At 40.0% G+C, this 22,453-nt stretch overlaps 1 protein-coding gene across 1 annotated transcript in view; it reads right to left on the bottom strand.

The window, feature by feature from the left end:
• Znf521 (zinc finger protein 521) overlaps positions 1-22,453 on the bottom strand; it is a 287,726-nt gene that overhangs the window by 164,885 nt on the left and 100,388 nt on the right. The window contains exon 4 of the mRNA XM_013014942.1: positions 1,785-5,137. Coding sequence (XP_012870396.1) covers positions 1,785-5,137 — 3,353 coding nt within the window. The remainder of the gene's footprint in view (positions 1-1,784; positions 5,138-22,453) is intronic.

The raw sequence follows: 22,453 nt of genomic DNA, 5'->3' as shown, positions 1-22,453 counted from the left end.
AAGAAGAGTCCAGGTCTGCTTAGTTTTAAATGCAAAACACAATACTCTCTCCTGCTTCCTTCCTTTCTCCTTCTGTTTCTCTCTCACACACACATATGGAGTCGTTTAAAATCACCTGTATGTACTCCTTAAATTGACCATAAATATTCACAAGAGATGAGTAATTTCCTGCATAAATGTCTTGAGAATCTTTATTCTTCAACATCTGAACCCAAGACATTTTGAGGGGCAATAGGAGACATGAACATCTTATAAAGGACATTACAAATTTATCTAATTTCCTTGGCTAATGTATTTAATCCTCTTAGTTAATAATATTATGGATAAACAAGAAATATCTTTTTTTAGAGATGGGGGAGGGAAGGAAGATATTCCTATGTGATAATTGCTATCTGATAAATATTCCTACCTGATAGATCTGCACAGTGGCTGGACAAACACTTATGCTGTTTATTGTGTTATTCCCTTAACTTTCTATAGGCTAACCCACGTTTGAAATAAAAAGTGTGGGGAAAATTCTGTCTCGTGATTAAAACCACTGTTTGTTTCATATGAAACTACTCTATTTGATGCAATACACAATCCATTATCAAAACTCTTCTCCTCCCGCTGTCTTCCCCAGTTTGAAAGGATTTCATTTATTTAAATGAGAGGAAAGTACAGATTTATGTGGGCAAAGAAGGAAGAACAGCTTCAAAGTTGAGGTGCCTGCCTGTCACACACAGATGTCACATTGGTGAGGATGGGCTCTGCAGTGCCCCCTCTGCTCTCCTTACCAGCAGCTTGATGGTTATCTGTGGGAAGATGCAGGGAGCCCTCCAAGAGGGTGTGAGTGCACAGACAAGATAAGAAAATGCAGTAACCCCAGACTGAAGGGACAAGGATCTCCCTGGGGTTTTCATTTGGATGGATCTCTAGATAGGGAAGAGGAGGGAAGTGGAAAGAGCTATTACAAACCAGGTGATAAGGCAGAAGGAAATTATGTTAAAGGAGCCATTCTCTGCTCAGCTCCAAGCAAGGACGACTTACAAAACGGTTTCCTTGTTAATGAACTAGTGGCTCGTACTCATCATGGCAAAGAAAACATGAAACTCCAGTACTCTGTAATTGAGGAGGACAAAAAAAAAAGAGAGAGGAAGAAATAGTAATTTTCAAGCCCAGAGAGTGAAAACTCAAGGATAGTGTCTTTAAAAGGATAATAGCTGTGTAGTATTTAATAAGTGTTGGGGCTTTTTAAAAAATACTGTTGTGACAAATTATTTTCCTCACTACCCAGAAGACAAAGAAAAACAGTGAGTGTTGACAGTGTGGTATTAAAAAGCCATCCCTACCCAATTTATTACCCACCAATATGTGGATATTCTTTTTAATTAACTCCAAGCCAGCACATTGGCTCATACAATCCTACTTTTGTGTCATTATCTCTCCGCCACGCACACAAGTCATAGCTGGGGATTTCAACTCACGGTGAAGCTACACTGAGATTCCAGATCTCAGTGGTGCTGGCATGAGTGCCGGTCTCTTCAGTCATAGAGAAGACAATATCCTAGGGAGACTGGAATTAGTCCTATTTTGCACCATTCAAGCCAAAATGCTGCTTATCATGAAGCAAGTAATTGCCTGCTAATGGCTGTGGGGAGAGGGGGAAAAACAACAAAAACACTGCATCTCAAGCTAAGCATCTCTTGGCACGTGACAATCAATAAGTCTGTGGCAAGTGTGAGCGTGAAGTGGGGACACTTTCTGGAGGAGGATAAATAGCAAACATTAGAAAGGCAAGTTACCTCATCCGACTGGGAGGGACTGATTCTGGGCATGGGGGACACTTGTGGCGTTTTCAACTGTGTACTGTTGCTGTCTGGCACGAGCTCTCGGTGCACGGTCTGGATGTGGTTCTGGAGTTCGCTTTCAGACTCAAACTTCACATTGCAGCTGGAGCAGCGTGTCTTCAGTCCCCCTGCCTTGCTTTTGCCCTCCATGGCACTCAGATTCTCATTCTGGCCCAAGCCTGGTCTGTTCGTGCTAGGCGGGAGACTGATACCTGGGCTACTGCTCTTACTGAGATTCACACAGCCAGCACACAGACCATAGGGCAGGCCATTGATGTCAAGTTTCACCAGATCCTGCTTGGAACGGAATTCTTTGAGGCAAGATGCACACTTGTACAGTTTCTGGACATGCTGGCCACGCCCCGTGGTCTGGACAGCGGACCCATTCCCTGTCTTTTGCATGTGGAATGTCCCATGGATTTTGAGTTCCAAGGTAGAAGTCACAGTCTGCATGCACACCACACAACGGAAGCCTGTGAGGGAATTCCTCAAGTCGGGGTGCATTTGGCAATGCTCCAAAAACTCCTCTTCACTCTGGAGGGGCATCTTGCAGATCCGGCAGTTCCCGGTGTCGAGGCTCTTACTGTGTGTGACTTTGTGTTCAGTGAGAGTTAAAAGGGAGGGGAACCGCTCTCCGCAAATCGGACACATGTAGTGTTTCACAGGGCCTAGGTGTGTCTGCATGTGTTCACGGAGGCCATTTTCAGAGAAGAAGGTTCGGGAGCACACGTTGCACTTGTAATTCCCTTTAATGAGCTCAGCTTTCTTCTTCACGATGGCGCTTTCTCCAGGTCTGATGTTGTGGTCCCTCAGCTGGTGATTCTGCAACAGGGTTTCCATGGTGTAGGCAGCCCCACAGATGTCACACCCGTACATGGGCTCAGAGCTGTCCACATCTTCTTCGCTGCCGTCATGGCTGTTGTGGGACTCCTGGCTGTTGGTCAGCAAGGTCTGCAGCTCCACTTCCTCCTTCTGCACTTGCTCCGAGGCTCCGTTGGTTCCACAGTTGGGAGTCTTGGTTTCAAACACACAATGCTTCTCCCGCAAGTGTTTCTCCAGCAAAATGATGGCATGGAAGGCCTTGCTGCAGAACTTGCAGTTGTACTTCTTACTGTGCGTGGTGATGTGGCACTGGAGCTCCACCTCGGTGCCGAAAGACTCCCCACAGAAGATGCACTTGTGCACCTTCCCTTGGTTCTCCAGGTGGTTGTGCTTCACGTGCAGCTGCAAGTCGGTCTCGTTGCGGAAGTCCCAGTTGCACGACGTGCACCGATACACTTTCTTCTCATTACTGTGCTTCACGGCCAAGTGCAGTTGAATGGAGACCTTGGAGTCGAAAACTTCCTGGCACAGGGTGCAGCGGAAGAAGACAAAGGTGTGCATGTCCAGCAGGTGTTTCTGAAGGTCATCCACCGACGTGAACTGTTTGTCGCAGCTCTCACAGATGTAATAGGTGGAGGTGATCATAAAATGAATGGTCACGTGCTTCAGCAAGGATTCCTGGTTGGGGAATTCTTTGTTGCACTGAGGACAGGTCAGTTTTGGCAGCACGGTGTCCAGATGAGTTTTGAGGTGAGTCTGAAAGCTATCAAGGGACGCATACTTAGCACCACACTGATTACAGATGTACTCCCCAGCTGGCCTTGCCGGTGTGCCTCCTACGGCCTGCATCATCTTAAGTGATGTCTGCTCAATGGCCACAGGAGACAGGGGGCTCAAGGCCCGGGATTTCTTCCCATTGTGGATATAATTCAGGGCCAAGGGAATGTTTTTGTGATTCTCTTTGATATGTTTGTTCAGTTTCAGAACACTGTTGAATATCGGTGAATTCGTACAATAGGAGCAGGAATAGACTTCAACTACCGGTTCTTTTGGAGTTCCAAGCACGGGAGACCCAAAGCGGGAGCCACTGAGGTCACAGTGGACTTGTCTTATGTGCTCTTCCAGGGAAGAGTCAGTGAGGAAGCCCATATAGCAATGGGGACAAAAGAATGCATTGCTGTCCTTGGCGGCAGGGTTGGCGAACCCGTGGGAACAGCGGATGTGCTCCTGGAGGGTGTTGAGGTCATTAACAACTTCGGAACAGAAGTTGCACTGGTAAACTATGGCGGGCATGGCAGAAACAATCAGGCCTGGGTCCTGAGCTTCGTGCACTTGCTTAACGTGTTCATTCAGGTTATAGAGCGAAGGTAAGACCTCCAAGCAATACTGACAAATATGGGCCTGTTCTGGCTTATCTAAATGCATAGTTTTCAAGTGAATCTGCAGAACTGCAAGACTCGAGAATAACTGCTTGTTGCAGTAAATACAGCTGTAGGTCACTTTTGCTTGTTTACTCGAGGGGCCAGTCATGTCGGCGGCCTGTTGTGCGGCCCTCTTCCGCCCTCGACTCTTAGGGATTGGGGGGGCGGCCTCCACCATGGTTGAGCTGTCCACTGAGAGGTTGGAATCTGGGGTCGTGCTGGACACAGAGGTGTAGCCCACCGTGACCAGGGAAGGGCTGTTGCTGTGATTGCAGGATTCCGGTTGCTGGTGACTGTCCATGTGGCTATACAGTTCCTCCACCGTGTGGAAACTCTCGGAGCAGATGCTGCAGGAGTTCTTCTTCTCCCCACTGTGCACCTGCTCCATGTGGTTGAGGAGGGAGGTCTCCTCCATGAAGAGCTCATGGCAGTAGACGCACTGGAGGGCAGCACGGTCCTCATTCGGGGAGCACTCGGGGTGGCACTCGGCAATGTGCTTCTGGAGGTCTTCTGGAAAGTCGAAGCCTTCCTCGCACTGACTGCACTTCTGAGTGTCCTTCATCTTCCAGTCCTCCATCCTGGAGCCGGACTGGGAGCCGTCCTTGTTCCTCTCGTGAACCTGCATGTGTCCGTGTAAGGAACTAGAAGACAGGAACCCGCGGCGGCAAATGGCACATTTATATGGCTTGTTGGACGTGTGAGTCTTTAAGTGGATCTTCAAGTGGTCACTCCGGGAGAACGCGGCATCACACTCGCTGCAGTGGTACTTCTTGTCGCCGGTGTGCAGCTTTATGTGGCGGTCTCGGCTCCGCTTGTGTTTGAACAGCCGACTGCAGTAGGTGCATTTGAAAGGCAGTTTGTCGCTGTGACTCTGCTCATGGTGCTTTAGGTAGCTGAGGCGACTAAATGATTTGTCACAGAACTGACAAGGGTAGGGTAACCCGGGGCCCCCTTCTTCCTCTCCAAAATCGCAACCTTCTCCATGGCTTGGGGAAGTCTGGTCCTTGCTGGAGGGTGAGGAGGCAGGCCAGGAGCAGGTAGGATCATCTTCAACGTCCACTCCATCTGCAACAAGAACAAAGGGACATTTCGTTGAGAGTTCAGGAGCAAGTCCTTTGGACCATTTCAACAGGCACCCAGCGTTGAGCCACTCTGAACCTTGCAGCAAAGGCGATGAGAAAGAACACTGGTGTAGGACATCTTCAAATCAGAGCCCCCAGTTTTTGTTTTACTCTTTACAGGGCTGTAAAACTATAAAAAGATATGAAAGAGTTCCATGTCCAAATTACCCTTTTATTACATTTTTTTTATCATTCTTCCTTAGTACAAAGGTATATATTACACACTGACAATTTTATTAAAATGCAGATTTTAATATATTTAATGTTTCTTTTGTATTCATTCTAAAATGATTTGCATATTATGTGAACATCTGAAGAACCAAATGAAAAGAGGAAATATTATAGGAATGATTTAAAATTAATGCAGTCAACCCAGATGTCTAATATTTAATAAAAAAATTCCCTCTGCATTTTGCTTGTTTTTCTATAAAAAGGCAATTCTGAAGACCAAAATCTTTTATGGAGTTCTTATTGATATAGACCTTATTGCTTTCAGCAAAAAAATATTAAAAAGTAAGCACATGAAAGAAGACAGAAAACACAATAATAATTATGTCTTGTGTAATGAAAGACAACCAGGATTTCTGCAATAACTGAAAGATTCAAGTACCATAGGCCAGAAAATGGATTATTAAATGTTAGGAGGTACTGCTAGATATTACATGTAGCTGGGATCAGCCAGGATCAAGGAAAAATGAGAGTTTCACAAGGGCCAGGTTTCCACAGTGTATTTTGTTTGGAAAGTTCAAGAGGTGGCCCACCATTTCTTCCTTTTGTGAAAAGCCTCAGCAGCCTGAACTTCCTTAGCTAAACAGGACCTGCACTTTGAGGTGAGCAGAGACAAAGCAACTTGTGAAAAACTGGAAACAGGAAAAGTGATAAATGATTATGGTAAATGCTGAAAGATTTATGAGTAACAAAGAAAAGACAAACAAGACTGGGAGCCAGATATAAACTTAGGAGGCTACCCATAAAGGAATTCTACCTCATAATTATATTCGGTGGGCTGTTTGGTTTTTTTTTTTTAAATCTATGTTTCTTATTTCTGTTGCTTCTTACTATCCAAATAGGCACTAAGACCATCTCAAAATGGGTTGTAAAACCTCCTTTTTGGCTTTTCAAAATGACCAGTCACTCAAAATCAGAAAGAATTTTAAAAGCACACACACAGACAGAAACACAAGGCACTCACCATCCAAGAAAACAGGGTTTTCTAAAAATTCAAAAAAGTAAAGACCCCGGTGTTTCTGTGGGAATAATGGGTTCCATTAGAGTATTATTAGAATGGACTAATAGTCATCAGTGAGAAGAGGTTCAAGGAAGTTTTTAAATTCTTCAACACTGAAGTATGCTGGCAGCAACATGATGAACATAAAAGCAGAGACTGGCCAGAGCTATGAAATGAATTCCACGTCTGCTTTCTTTAAGGTAACAAGATTTTACTAGATTGTCAGCCTCTTCCTTATCCACAGGAAACAGATGAGGATCATTCCTTTCCTGCATCTAGAAACTGATGACAAGACCATCTCACTATCAATGCCAGATGGCAACCCTCTCACCCTGAGAAAACAACCAAACACCATTGCTGGATCCCTGCCCACTACAACAAAGCTCCCACATCCAAGTTGGAAACCACATGCTTTTGCATCCTCCTTTATGTGACTCCATAACCCAACCGGCTTCCAGCTTCAGAAAGGCTTCCATGCTTGCAGGTGTGATTTCTGATTGCTATTTAAAGTGAATGCATCAAGAACATTTGCAAGGAAAGGCAACTCATCACTACCCCATACAGAAGAGCAGTACTAAAAGACTAAACGTAAATAAATAAATAAATACGATCCAGTTTTCCTTTTAAAAATGCAATAAGACAACTAAACATGGTACCCATAAAACAAATCAAATCTTTTGAAAAGAAAAAACTATTTATGATACTTGCTGAACATTCTAGATAAAAACCTAGTATATTTCACATGTATCCTTTACCCTAGAAGTCTACTGTTTCACTTAAAAAATACTTTTAAACACATCATGGCTTTTATACATTTGGAGAAAACAGTGAATCAGAATTTGTCATGCATCTAGACTGGAATGAAATAATTAGTGAGCCTGAAAATTTAGCAAGTGAATTAAATTATATGCTGTTTCTGGGCATGATAGCTGCCTCCTTCTCCTCCTCCTCCTCCTCCTCCTTCTCTTCTTCAAATATAAAGAATTGTAGAGCAATGTGCCATATAAAAAGTGTGTAATGCCTGACACCATATTGAAACCATGTACTTCTCTATGGCCTATGACTAACTATATGCCTGTGAGTTTCAATAGTATGGTGTGTCAAGTGAACTGCAGGTTAGGATCAAGTTTTTAACTGGGATTCTAGAGATTAAGAATCTTTTTCTTCCCTGTCTCTTGTTCCCATTGCTAGTCTCAGCAACGGAAGCACACAGAAATTGCCTATGAAATTCCTAAGGCTTAAGGAAGGTGATAGAGTGGATTGAGCAGAGAATTAAAGCTTTGAGCACTGACTGCTGTTTTGAGAAAAACAGGGAAAGCTTCCCTGAACTGTTGTTTGCCAGTTCTACAAATGGACCTGTTCTTCCAAGAAAACATAAGAACTCACAGGCAAAACTCCCAGTAGGCTTGGTCCATGATTTTAGGCTATCAGACCCTCCCAAGACTTGCAAGAAGACAGTCTTTGCCAACAATCTCAGAGACCTTTCTAACTTCCTAAAAGTTATCGGTCTACATTAACTCAAATGTTCTAGCAGTCACAATGCTTGAATAGGAAGCAAAGGTTTCAGTCTCCTTTTTACACATAAAAGAAACAGTGGAGGAGTCTTCCAGCTCTGGTTTCTGAATCAAGTTGAACTTTTTCCCCTTCCACCTCACTAAGAGCTACATAGGGTGACTGTCTTTCTGTGTTAGGGCAACTTTTCTTCATTTCAATGGGAAGTACTTAATGTATCCATGTTAAATGTTAATTTTTGGAATCTGTCACTTCACACGCTGGCGTGCAGAGAGCTAGAGCTCTTACAGATGAAAGGAGAAAAAAAAAGAAAAAAAAACTTTGCTGGAAACCAGCTTTGTGTCCTAAAAAGTCTATTTAAAGATGCAAATGTGTGTGCACAGTTAGTGCAGATGTTTTTCTACAGCAACCGTACTTGCTGAGTTTCACCATTTCCATAAAGCACATTAAAACAAGTGTGTGAACACTCGGAGATGAAAGTCTCAAACACTCCTGAGACTTTCCGTGGAAAGTCGAGCCGCCTGACTTTTCTCCAAGCAGACAGGAATGCCCATGATTCAGCAGCCTGAGTAAATAAAAGAGGTCCTTATTTCCTAATTTTGCTGGCTGGCCACACTGTGGCGGCCTCTGTGCAGCTGCCAAAGGGGATGCAGAACTGGAACTACACCCAGCCACTGAAGGCCTGTCTTTGTTAGCCAGCCAGGCTTTCCCGACCATCTTCTGGCATCAAAACACCCATATCCTGCAAGGAAGACCTCCATCTCAGGCTCCGTGGCTCTCTAGTTTGCCTAAAAGGATGGAACAACAGATTTTTGCTGGGTCTGTTTCCGAGGAGGACAGCTGGAAACTCCGTTAGCAGCAGAGCAACACCTGTTCGGTCATATTTATGGGGGAAAGCGCTCACTAACAGAAAAATGAAGTCATACTCGGAGTTATTCTGCAGGAAAAAAAAGCATCAGAACACAAAGTACCTTTGTAACTTGAGCCAGCAGACCCTCAGACCCCAGCCCAGGGAGAAGCAAGCACGTCTAGGTGTGATGTTATTCCAGTTACTGCTGATGAACTGGATGAGTCATCTAGTCATCCAAAGAGGGCCTAACGGTCTTCTTGTATAGCCTGCCATTGTAGAAGAGAATGGTGCTAGCCAATCTCTGACTTTCAACTCTTAACTAGAGTGCCCAAAATAAAACTAATTGGATCAAAGAAGGAGGGAAAGGAAATGGGCCAAGAGTATGAGGAGTGATGCTCAGGCACCACTTGCTATGCAGGCCCTAGTCAGGGCAAAGTCTACCCTCCTGAGGACTGGGGCCAAGCCTTTCTATGTTGATACCAGCAATATGGACAGCTTAGAAATCATTAAGAAGAAATTAACAGAGGAGACTGAATCACTTTCCATGTTAAAGAACTATGAGAGTTTATGGTAACTTCTTAAGCATCTAGTTCTTCACAAAGCCAGGTCAGTGAGTAGCTGGCTGCCAGATACCTTCCTGCTACCTGAGCTTGTTCATTGTACTGGCAGAGTACTCTCCTAACTGCTCATCAGGGACTCGGTATCATGTGTGTGCAAGTGCCACACAGCATGGTTTCCCTAACAGGGACAGGATTTACATCAGCAGTTCCTTTTCAAGTGAGGAAAAGAGGCACAAATAGTGACAGGCCTGATGGTTTTGTTTGCAGGAGCACCATGACTCAGAATGAGAACTAAAAGTCAAGAGTCTGGAGTTTTATTTCGAGCTTCATAACTGACTGCGAGAGTGGCCTGGCCAAGTCATTTAATCTGCCCCTACCTAGGTATTTCACCTGCAATATGAAGATAATAATTCTCACTACTTACCCTCTGGGGTGTTACAAAGATTAGTAATGTTTCTAGGACATCTTATCATTGCTGCAAGAAAAGCTGCATATATAAACAAAAAGATTTATATGTGCAGCATGCATTTCTGTTCCCATTGTCAGCTTCAATGTATGCAGCATAAACTCATTTTAAGATTTTTCTTTCCTTTAATGGAACCCCTGGAATATCAGTTGTAAAGACTGGCCCAATGGAAAGCTACAGTACCTTAAGCAGTCACAGTAGTACATAAAGCCAGCAAGAAAATAAAATATAAATAGTTGATGATATCTAAAAATTAATGGACCATAAATCCATGCTGACTATATTCCAAGTATTAAATTATCATACATAGGATATAATCTTGGGTCTTAACAGACAGGTAACTTTGGAACAAGTATGTTTCTATGTAATTCTGAAGCCAAGTATATAATTTTGAAATTACCTCTCTGCCCCTTAAAACATGAGCAATACAATCATGGCATTATTTAACATAATAATAAGTTAATTTAGTAGATTATTTTTTATGTGTCAGGCAATAGGCTAAAACATAAGATCAAAACAAATTTCTGGGTTTCCTCTGCTTTCCATAGATGAGTCTTTATTTCTGTCAGCAGGCCACTGAAGCAGTTCTGAACTTTCTTACTGAACAGGGTTTACCATTCTGTTTCCACTCATCAACGACTTGAGTTACCTTAACATAAGCTGAAAATCCTCAGGGAAACATACAGGGAAACTTCTCCTGGCACAAATGCCAAGAGAAGTTAGACCCTCTTTAAAAAGAACATTTTCAAACATTATACACAGGTAGTGAGGGTATTCATCATGTTATTTCAGTGTTTTAATGGTCCGGATTTTACATCAACATAGTTAAAATAATCTAACCACATTATGCAATCCATTTGTACAGCAATGCTTTCTATTAGTCCAGGAGAAGGTCACTCTAAATAAATCATTGTGCATTCTTACATAGTTGCTTCCCTTCATTCTTAGTAAGAATGTCAACAGTTTGGGGTGTGGGGAGGGAACTGCCATTTCATAATAGTTTCTTTTTCTGTTTTGTTTTAAATCAGTATCTCCATATTAACTTCATTTCTCTATAACTTACTTAACCATTTGAAAATGAATACTCTTTACTGGGTGCCCAAAAGAGAAATGTGAACTTTAAAAATTATAATTTAAAATAATTTATTATTTATAAAATTATTTATAATTATTTATAATAAAATTATTTATAATATAGTATTCCAAATTGTTCTAAAAGGACCAGTTAAATGTATTAATAGGTTATGGGGAAAAGGGTGGTTACCCATTAATGATAGCAATTGTGGGGGATGGGATGTGGTAGAATGCATAGTCTTAAAATGAATTCCAGATTTCAGAACTCAAAGTGTGTTTTATTTTTCTCTTTTCTCCCTAATAAAATGAGGCTTGCTTTTTCCCAACAACACTGTACCACTTAAAGATGAGTCAATGCAGAGATAAGACAGCATCACCTCTCCTTTGCTTTCCTTAGGTAATCTTGGGCTTTACATCCAGACAGTCTTTCACAGACACATTTGCATCGCGTGTGCAGAGAGGAGGACAAATGTTTTGCTTGCTGTTGCTTAAAGTTCATTGGAACAGACGGCGCTCAATGAATTCCGTCTTCTGCAGCCAAATTAAACAGAAAACAGTGCATTCTTAAGCAGTTCACACTTAACTCCACCTCTCAAATCAGAGGAAAAAGCTGACACAAAACCAGTTAAAGAACCAGTCGTCTCACGGAAATCATGAAGTGTTTTTGAAGCCAGACAGAAGGAAGAGCGGTTTTCAATTATGTGGGGAATGAGAACTGCTTTACTTTTCCTATCTTCTGACTCACTTAAAAATATATGTTACTGAGGACAAGCACCAACGTTTTAGCATTCAGTGATAGATGGGAATAACACATCTGTTTACAGTGCTGTGACTGAGAGAGGTCTAAGCTCTTTAGCATGTTTATCTTTCCTTTAGTAATGACTGACAACACCAGAATACATCTCTCCAGCCTCTACTCTTTACTTAATATGCATACTTGTGTTTCTCTATAAACTTGGCCCACAAAGAGTTTCTATAGTTGTTCTTCACTGATTATTTAGTTCACTCATTATTTAGCTAACATTTACTAACCATCTAATATGCTGTATGTTCAGCTCTCAAACTGAACTCTAGAAGAAACAATAAATATTATGTTGTAGACTATTATATGCTTGTTTATTTTTTGGTTAAAAATAGAAAGATAGGTAGGTAGACAGACGGACAGATACATGATAAATTAGATAACTGCCAAAATCGAAGTTTTAATTATGCAGCTGAGATAATATAGAGAAGCTCTCAGTCAGCTTCAGTTATTATTAGTTTATTAGTTGGGTTTAAATCATTGTGAGAGCTGTGGATTCCCCTGCTCTTAATTTTTTAATTAATAAGTTTTTTATTGTGAAAATACCATACAGAGGGGTTACAATTACACGAGCAAGGTAATGAGTACATTTCTCACCAAGCATTGTTGCCTCCTCCTTTGTTTCCAGCCCTGCCTTCCCAATTTTTTTTTTAAAATTTTGCCTCCCAAAGAAGTAAATGTTGCCCCCAAAGCCAAGCAAAAGTAAATGTGTCCTGAAAATCTGAGGTTTGTAGAAAGATGGTATGCCTTGAAGTTAGTGTATGGGAAAAAAAAATGAATCAAATATCCACAGGGTTGACATTGATCAAGATGCACTGTATTCATAAACTGCTTGTTTGAATGACAATCCCTGTGCACAAGTACTTAATGAAAATAAAAACTTTAAAAATACCCACAGTATTCAAGAAAAAGTGCATGAAATAAGACTTGGATTTTGGTGAGTGGTATTAATGTGATGGTAATGTAGCCTGCTCATGGAATTTCAAAAGTTCTGCAGGGGTGATATAGGCAAATTTGAGTACTGCACAGAACTCTATGCACCCTGAGTGAGTGGTCTCCTTGGAACTATACCTTGCTATACAATAAGAGTCTACTGTACTTATATTTTTAGATTTCATTTCCTTGTCTATGATATCAGTAGAATTCCAGTTTGTCTTGTAATTTGTATTGTGAGAATCAAACAAGGCATTATATAAAAGAGCTTTCTGAACTGCTGAGATATAAAAATGTACTGAATTATGCCTACTAATATGAAAGCCAGTATTACCTTTAATGTACAATTGATAAAGCTGATAGAGCAGAAAGGGATAAAAATTAAGGACAATCTAGTTGTTTCTTTTTTCAAGCCAAGGTTCTAGTAATTTGACGGGACCAAAATTATTTTAGTGACTTAAATAAGAAACAATAATAGTAAAAAAAATCTTCTGAATTCTACTTACAGATTTCTTGAAACCCAACGTGCAGTAGCTCATTCCTCAATTGCTGCACATACTGGCAAGTTGTGATTAATTCACTGCTACAGTAAAATCCTCATAACAGAATGGCCAGCATTCAAAGTCTTGCAGCCACATTCCCTAATGCCAACCCTACCCTATAACTCACTATTTTGCTTATTTAGAAATTCCTTGAGGCAAATTCTGTTTGGCTTCAAAACTCCTTGGACTACAGTGAAATACATCTATTGGGTTTTAGAGGAACAACCACATCTTCTGAAGAACATTCAGTACATTTTATGGTACTACCATGTACTACATCATTAGATACTTAAATTAACTTCTTCACTGGGGAAATATAAGGTAAAGAGGATTCCTCCACTGAAAAAAGCCAAAGAGATGGCTCCATTAGGGAAACGATAGATCTTAGAAAATTCACCCTACCATGTTTGTAGTTTCTTGAAGCCCTGCAATTAAACCAACAGGATTTTCTAACAAAGAAGAAATCAGATTCAATTTCAAAGCAGCTATGCTATAATGGTGTTTTGTTTAAACTACACTTTACTGAGCACTTTTTTCCAACAAGAAGATTTTCATCCCAGGCTGGAAGACTTTGGTTCACAAGGAATTATAACATTCCTACAATGTGTTTAGTGAAAACTGAATTACACCTGTATGGTATCCATGGCAGTGGTAAAACCAACTTAAATTTTCAACAGTTTAAAAAGGCCACACTGTATACTTCACTGCAGACAAAGCCACTGGAGAATACAAAAGTGTTGAAAGGCTAAAATTTAATTAATGAACAATTAGCACCCCCTGTGGGTTCATTGTGTAGTAAAGTGATAAATAGGGTTTGTTAATGTTTTTGTTTTTTTTTTAAAAAAGGCTGCTACAAAGACTGGGGAGGAGGGACATTACTACAATGATCCACTTGCTAAATACAACTAATTTAGTGTTCATGTTTCTTACTTTCACATGACTGATGCATGGTAGGAATAACCACTTTTAATCTTATTAAGACTAACTTCTATGAGTTGTGAGGCTCAGATGAAAAAATCTAGACAGATGGCTAGTTAGTACAGCTAGCTAACCATCCACCCAGCAACTGCAGTTCCAAGTTTCTGGTGTCCACTCACTTTTCTGCATTTTGTGGGGAAGTTTCATGGTTTCATGTTCTCAAAAGTTCAGGGATCAGGCTGGGAAGGTGGCTCAGTGGTAGAGTGCTTGCCTCACATGCATGAGGCCCTGGGTTCTATTCCTCAGTAGCACATAAAGCTGGAAGTTGGTACTGTGGCTCAAGTGGTAGAGTGCTAGCCTTGAGCTGAAGAGCTGAGGGACAGCGCCCAGGCCCAGAGTTAAAAAAAAAAAAAAGTTCAGGGATGCTGGTCTACCTTGAAACCTGGTTGGCAATGTCCACAATACTCAGTATGAGCTCTTAAAAGAGAATGTTACAGTGTCTCAACACAGCCACTGGCTTTCATGCATACACTTACACAGTGAAGCAAAAATGGAGTTCTATCAGAAGCCACGTAACTGAAAAGATAATAAGGATTCCTTCCATTTCAAATGAGGTAAAGTTTGTGCAAGTACCGTATACACTGCAAATGATAGAACTATTTTCTGAAAGTAACTTTAGGAAAGGAATGACAAAATATTTCTTTATTGATCAGATATTATCAAGTATCTTTATTCACATAGGTTTTTTTCCATATACTAATAGGTAAGATGTAAAAGAAGCAAATGAAGCTAATTCTGAGAGTAAATACTTCTATCTCACTTTTTATTCAGTTTCCTGTTCCCTAGAACATTCTATCATAGAATGGCTACAAAGGTAAAATGTAAATTAGTTTATGCTTTTTAAAAAAAATTTATAACAGTATTTGCCGTTGACTTACAGGAACAAGTGAAGGTCAAAATTGTGGCACACTGTGTATGAATGTATATGTGTATTTATCCAGAAGACTAAACGTTCACAATACACTAGATCAGTTATGCCAAAGTAGTTTCTCAAATATTTTAGATAGTTCTCATTACAAAAGTGTTAATTATAGTAATTTGCCACTTAATACAAGTAATTGTCTGTGTAATTATGTCTTAATGAGACACTTCTTTAGGGGAAAACATTGTGATGATTCTTTTTACCAATAAATATATACATACATATATAATCATTTATATGGCATTTATAAATGCTTTGTATACATATACAATCATTTTAAAATAATTAATTATGGCTAATCATAATCATTCATATTAATCATTAATCATTTATTATGATTATATATATATATATATATTTATGAGATTAAATGTTTTGCCAGTATCCCAATAGCAGTGACAACCAGGCTTCAAAAACTTTACTCCACATTTTGTTTTGACTACATCTAAGACAATTTTAAAAGAACAAATCAATGTAACAAAAGAGAATCCCAGGTATTATGGCCATAGTACAAAGACAGTTACAAAGCTGGCCAGTGTCAGGGAACAGTTGTTGACAGTGCTTGTGGCATGTTCATTCCTAGTCTTCTGGCAGCTGATGAATATGAGAATATACTAAGTCCCATTGACATCTGACTAAGTTACATACAATATACATAAGACAAAATTAGGAAATTCTAGTCAGAGAAGGAACTTGACACATATTTCCTCACCCATACTGAAGTGCACTAATTATGAAAGGAAATTTCCATAGAGAAATTTATGGCAATATTTATTTGCCTTTGTAAAAATCATATAGATAGCAACATACATCTATACATGCCCAAGACTTAATAATGTGATTCTTGTAAAAGGTTATTTCTAATGAACAGACTTTATTCCTGATTGTATGACTCCATGTTTTCTGTATCCTATGGGCTAGTTTCTGGGTCTTTACAAAACTTTCTCTCTACCTAAGCTCAACTCTTCTCTAAAAATGGGCTTATAATATCAGCCTAAAGTACATGCAGTTCCCAGAGCCCTCCTTGGGTGAGGTGAGAGCGCTGAGACATGGTGGCTATGCCCATAGCCAATGCGGAGTATTTGCTAAGGAGCATCAGATCTACAGTTGATGCCTGTGCCTCAGTCTTTAATAAATAACATTCTTCATTTCAGTGAAATGTTAGAGAAAGTATATTTTAAATATTCATAGAAAATTTTATGTGTAATTAAGTGCATAGAGTCTGTAAAAGACTGCCTAGATTCTAGTCCACGATGAACCACTTACTATTGTGCGACTTCAGCAAATTTTTATTTATTAAAATGTCCTCATTTGTAAAACTAGAATAATAATATTTATTCAATAGTACAAAAGTTGAAAGATATCATTAATGTAAAGCCATACAATGTTTTGTATTGGTAAACTCAGAGCAAATCAACAGATAATATTTACTGTATCAAGGCCTGAATTAAAGGCACCTTTGGTTATGATTCTAGAACTTACTTGTTGTGAAAATAAGTATAACTTACTTAACTTAGCACTGTCTCATTTTTATTCCTAGTAGCTGTAATTGTAATAAATTTTTTCAGTTTTGATAAAAAAATAAAATAAAATAAAAATGGCCTTATATTGTTTGGCGTGTGCTATGCATGCCTCTGGTTCTCACTCAGTACATCTAAAGAAGGAAATGAATGAATCTGTTGTGGCAGAGAAAGAAAAGTCAAGGTTGTCACCCCAAACTCTTCACATAAAGGAAACACAAGATTTATGATCAATGGGAAGTCTTGGCCTTTAGGGGAGAAAGCACTAATTTTACAGATGAACAAACAGGTTAATAATGATGAGTACCATGCTATAATCGAGTACCAACAATATTAAAGTCCCTAAAACCTGAATCTGTACCCTCAGTTATTTTAGCAAGTTTCAGGCTCTGCATGTTAAAACATGCCCCCACCCCCACCGCTGTCCACTGTTCTCTAGAACTCCACCACTAACACAACAAAAACATTCAAATGCTGAGTTATTCCATATCTTACCTATGGTAAATAATGTTGCAATAAATATAGTCGTGCTGGTAGCTTTAGTGTGGTCTTGTTTGTGAACATTTGGGTAAATGCCCAAAAGTGGGATTGCTGGGTCATAGGGGAGTTCTATGTGGAGTCTTTTGAGGAACCTCCATACTGCTTTCCAAAGTGGTTGAACAAGTTTACACTCCCACCAACAATGCAGTAAGGTTTCTTTCCACATCCCCTCTAGCATCTGTTGTTATTAGAGTTTTTGATTATAGCCATTCTAACTGGGGTGAGGTGGTATCTCAATGTTGTTTTGATTTGCATTTCTTTTATGCCTAGAGAGGTTGAACATTTCTTCATGCATCTATTGGCCATCCTTGCCCCTCAGTAGATGAACGGATCAAGAAAATGTGGTATATATACACAATGGAATTCTATGCCTCCATCAGAAAGAATGACATTGCCCATTTGTTAGGAAATGGAAAGACTTGGAAAAAATTATATTAAGTGAAGTAAGCCAGGCCCAAAGAAACATAGGTCCCATGGTTTCCCTTATTTGCAATAACTAGTATTTGTCTGAGACAAGCAGAAAAGGTCAGATAAGTTGATGTGAGGTGAAATGAACACCAAGATAACTATTCAAATGTTTTTTCTTTCATGAGATTGTTTATAACATATTTATAAGATGATTCTTTGTTCCTTTGTATGTCCCTCCCCCACGGTATAACCCCTTCTTTCACTGTATTTGAGGTTGGTATAATTTGTGGAGGGGAAGGGAAAAAACAAATTGTTTAAATAGGGATACAGGTGGATCCATTGCAACAATGAGATGTACAAGTCGTTATGTGGAAAAACGAACTTTATAACTGGTGGGGCGGGAGGAGGATTTGGGGGGGAGGATGGGAAGGGGAAACAAAGGAGGAGGCTACAATGCTTGATAAGAAATGTACTCATTATCTTGTCCATGTAATTGTAACCCCTCTATACAGTATTTTCACAATTTAAAAAATGCTGAGTTATCTAATTTGTGAGTATGAATAAACAAAATGGTGTTCAACATTTTTTTCTTTTAAAAACATTTCAGTATTTTCACATTGCAAAAGTAATTCATACATACATAGGAAAAAAACAGTAACCATCCAATTATTCTAGGAACTTATAAGTCTCTATTGACAAGTTATGCCAGGCTGCTTAGTTTAACTTCACTTCAGGTATACTCATGAGAAAACCTTTCTTTCTTTCTTTCACACACACACATATACACACACACCTCTCCAGTTCCCCTTACAGTAGATTATCTCTGTTGCATCTATACTGTCCTCTCTGGGGGATAGTATGGTTGGATCAAGTATTGGGAAATAAAAGCAGAAGAAAAGGTGGAGTAAAACCAGCAAACAACTTCACCTTCTATGTGCCTTCCCTCTAGAGTCACATTCCCTACTACTCATCCCAGTGAAATACGAGAAGGGCCTTTCTCATCTTTTCCTTAATGCACTCTTCCTCAGTTGTTAGGACAGCTACAATGGCTCTGCCCCCCAAAAATCAAAGTTTGATGCTCTGCCACCACCAGCTGACTCAAGTCAGCTTTCATTAGTATGTAAAATCTACCAAGCACCGGAACCCTTCCATTCTGAAAAGACAGATATGGAGGCTATACCTCAGGCCCACACACTGAATGAGGTTCAGAAATCCCAAGTTCTAGGAAGCATCCTGAATCTTCAGCTGTACTTCCAGATTTGAAAGCCACCATAAGATCATTTCTTCCATCCAAATCACTTAAGTTATTTTCTTAACATGTCACAGTCCTCCCTGCCTTCCACATATTCCCCATTCTGTATTAGAACAGTGCCCAGGGAAACCGATTCTTGTCTTATTCACAGACCAAATTGTGTTCCAGGTCTTCCAAGAAGCAGCTTTTCCAGAAAGAAGATGACATCATTACCTCCTATGTCTCCCTAATCCCTTCACAGATACCTCCTTCCCACCTTGGCTAGAACTCCTAATAGTAAATCTTCTCAGTGTAAGGTTCAACTGGTTTCAGTAAGTTATTTCCTCTTTATAGAAGGCTTATCAGCAGCAGCTTGTAAATTTCTGAAAGAAGACAGTAGCCATTCCAATGACTTATAAAGTTCCAAGTACATAAAGGATAGGTAGAGGTGTGACATGATTAGGCTATCTAGTTTTAAGGAAAAAAAAAAACACATTACCAGTACATAGAGTCAGGAGTTTTTGCACAAAGGCAAAGACAGTTTCTAAGAAATGCATCCTTCAATAACTTCCCGTCATTGTGCAAACATCAGAGTATGTACAAAAATCTTGATGCTATAGCTTGCTACATACTGGTACAGGCACCATTCTAAAGTATAGTCTGTGGTTGAGCAAAACACTGCTATTTGGTACATGATCATCCATGGAAAAATCTATTGTGTAAACTTCAGATGCTTACTGCTTTCAGGCTACATCTGCTTGATGAGATATATCAATAAACGGTCAAAGGCAGCTCATCCAGTCAACTGCTTCACACAGAAAGAAACTTGTCACCACGTTAGATAAATATAAAGCAGATGAATATCTAGAGTAAGAAGCAGGAAACAAGGAAGGGAGAGTCCTTTAAGTAACTATCTTTTGGTTGTTGCTGTTGTACTTTGGAAGGTTTGCTCCAATTGCTGATTAAATACCCTAAGTTTGAACCTCTCCAGAAACCATACCTAGCTTGTTCTTTGAGAGAGCTCCTATCCATCTCCCACAACTTCCTGGGTTCAGCATAAAAGTGTGGTGTGTCATATAGCAAATGAAACCTGCCTCAGAATGGAAATAGTAAGGGAGTAGAACAGGGAGCTTGATCTCAAATGATTTTTATTGGCTTCATTTACATCCTGCTTAACATCTTCTGAGTAGTTCAAGGTATTTATCTCTGGTTACCAGGGGGTATTTAGCAGTCAAAGCAGCTAACATACTTTTCCTCTCTCACGCTCTCTCTCTCCTCCTGTCCTACTTCCTCAAGCTTCCCTCCCTTTCCCCCAAGCCATCTTATCTTATCACACACATCTCTTTAAGCCGAGGAGCACCCAGACTTATCAGAAACTGGGCACTCTATTGTTGTTCAGGCTGTTTGAGACAAATGATAGTTTAAGTCAAAAGAAAATCAGTTAACCTCTTCTGTACTCAGTTGAGAAATGCTGGAGAAGGCCTCACCTGTACTAGTGTTAACTATAATGAGAAGTTTTCCTTCAAGCTTACATGAATACTGAACATCTACTCCTATCAGAGGAGGAGGTCTAGGTACAATGCAGAAGGTCATGGTTGTATCTTGGCCTCAAGCATGCAACTGCGTGCTTGCTTTCCCACATTCTGGCCATTCAACTAGGATATCACAGGAAGAAGGAGTTCCAGCAATGCACTAAAATAATAATAAAACAAACTAATGGAAATAGAAAGGGAACAGTATTCTAGAGAAAAGAGACTTCCTCAAATGTGCCTCAATGCTAAACAGTGAGATCAATATATACTCAAGATATGTTAGAAATATGAGTAGCGACGGGGGGGGGGAGGGAGGGGGGAAGGAGAAGAATTGGGATGGGGGGAGGGGGGAGGCTGGGAAGGGATGGGAAGGGTAAACAAAGGAGGAGGCTGCAATGCTTGGTAAGAAATGTACGCATTATCCTGCCCATGCAATTGTAACCCCTCTGTACAGTATGTTCACAAATAAAATAAAATAAAATAAAAAAATAAAAAATAAAAAAAAAAGAAATATGAGTAGCAATCTTTGATAGGAAATGTACTCATCACCTTACTCATGTAACTGTAACCAGTCTGTACAGTATCTTTACAATAATGTATATATATGAAATATGAGTAGCCTACCTTTTCTCTACATATTAAGATCAGCCTTTGGGGGGTATCTGAGTACTGAAAGGGTGATCTTCTGTTATAAATTCAGTATGAATGACCCAGCACAACACTGGAATTGCCCCAGTTGCCTGCAAAAATACTGAACTCCTCCTCAGACCACTTAAGTCAAGCCTTCTGAGGGTGGGGCACCATGGGGATGCAGATAGGGTGAGCTACCACTTTGCTAGAATGGCAGGTTTCCACTGTGGAAGGTGATCTGAAGGTATGGTCCCAAATGCAGATGGCGCAAAAGCAAACTCCTTTAGCATCTGTAAGCACTCACCTTGGAACAAGGCAGGCCCATGGCAGGGGCACAAGTTTTCTGCAGTGCTTTTTATCATATATGATGAACCAGATATTTTTTAAAAGGAGGGGGGAAAAAACGTGCAGCAAGCAATCATGAAGACCCTGATTAGTCACCATTATCACATGTGAAAGAACAATATGTGAACAGTTATTAGGCATCTCATCTGTGTGTTTTACATTCCTTAAAAAAAATTCCCATTTCTCTTCTCCTTCATACCCCAGCCCCCTATGGGCTCCTTTATATTAGTGATAACCCCATACTTCCACCTGCAGTGAAGGCTCTCTTAATTGTCCATTATCTTAGTGTGTCAGCACAAAGGAGCTGGGATGGGATCCTCGTCCAAATGGTTTCACCTCCGTCTCCTGAGAGCGATGCCCTTGTCAAGGCATTAAAGACACGAAAACCTGCCACTTATCAGAATTGTATTTGAATCGAACCACTGTCCTTGAAAACCGTAGGCAGAAGATTTTATCAACTTGCACCGCATTGCTCGCTCTCCGGTTCCACGGCAACCCGAACAATCCAATGAGATGCTATCCAAACTTTGCCACACACTCCTTACAACACAACCCGAGGTAACAATGAAAACATGTTCCCTGAAAACATGTTTATTATTTTAACAATGAATACAAAGAAATCTATGGGCCAGGTTTTGCTTGAATACAAACTAAACAGTTCTAAGCCACGAGATGCCTTTGAATATGAACTCATCCAGAAATCAACCATAAAGCACTTTGAATCACTCTAGATCTCTAATGATTAGCAAATATAAGTCAAAGCTATTAACACACCAACATACATCTTGGAATAATAAGAGGAGGAAATGTGGTAATATAGAAAAGCGTCTAAGACAATACACATTCTAAGCAACATTTAAATATTAAAATAATGGGAAACAGAGTTATTATCCAGGCCAGATTTGTACCTCCCACGTGTCTGTAATTCCTTGCCACTTTTTATACTTCTTTGTCAACTCCAACCCACTCTGCCTTAGAAAAAAAAGAATTTATGTGTGCTTTTAACAAGTAAACAAGTGTACAAATTAATTCAGAGAGCAGTAATTTTGAAAATTTTCTATGTTTAATGTGCATTGCAGTTAAACTACTTTTTCTGTACAAATTAATTTACTGCATCAGTGATCGATGTTTATGTTTAGGCAATTTTATTTCTCAGTATGGTAAAATTAGACCTAATAGTTGCAACC

Source organism: Dipodomys ordii, unplaced genomic scaffold (genome assembly GCF_000151885.1).
Source record: "Dipodomys ordii isolate 6190 unplaced genomic scaffold, Dord_2.0 Scaffold25, whole genome shotgun sequence".
Lineage (NCBI taxonomy): Eukaryota > Metazoa > Chordata > Mammalia > Rodentia > Heteromyidae > Dipodomys > Dipodomys ordii.
The sequence above is the reverse complement of the archived record's forward strand: the minus strand, read 5'-3'. Positions and strand labels throughout refer to the sequence as shown.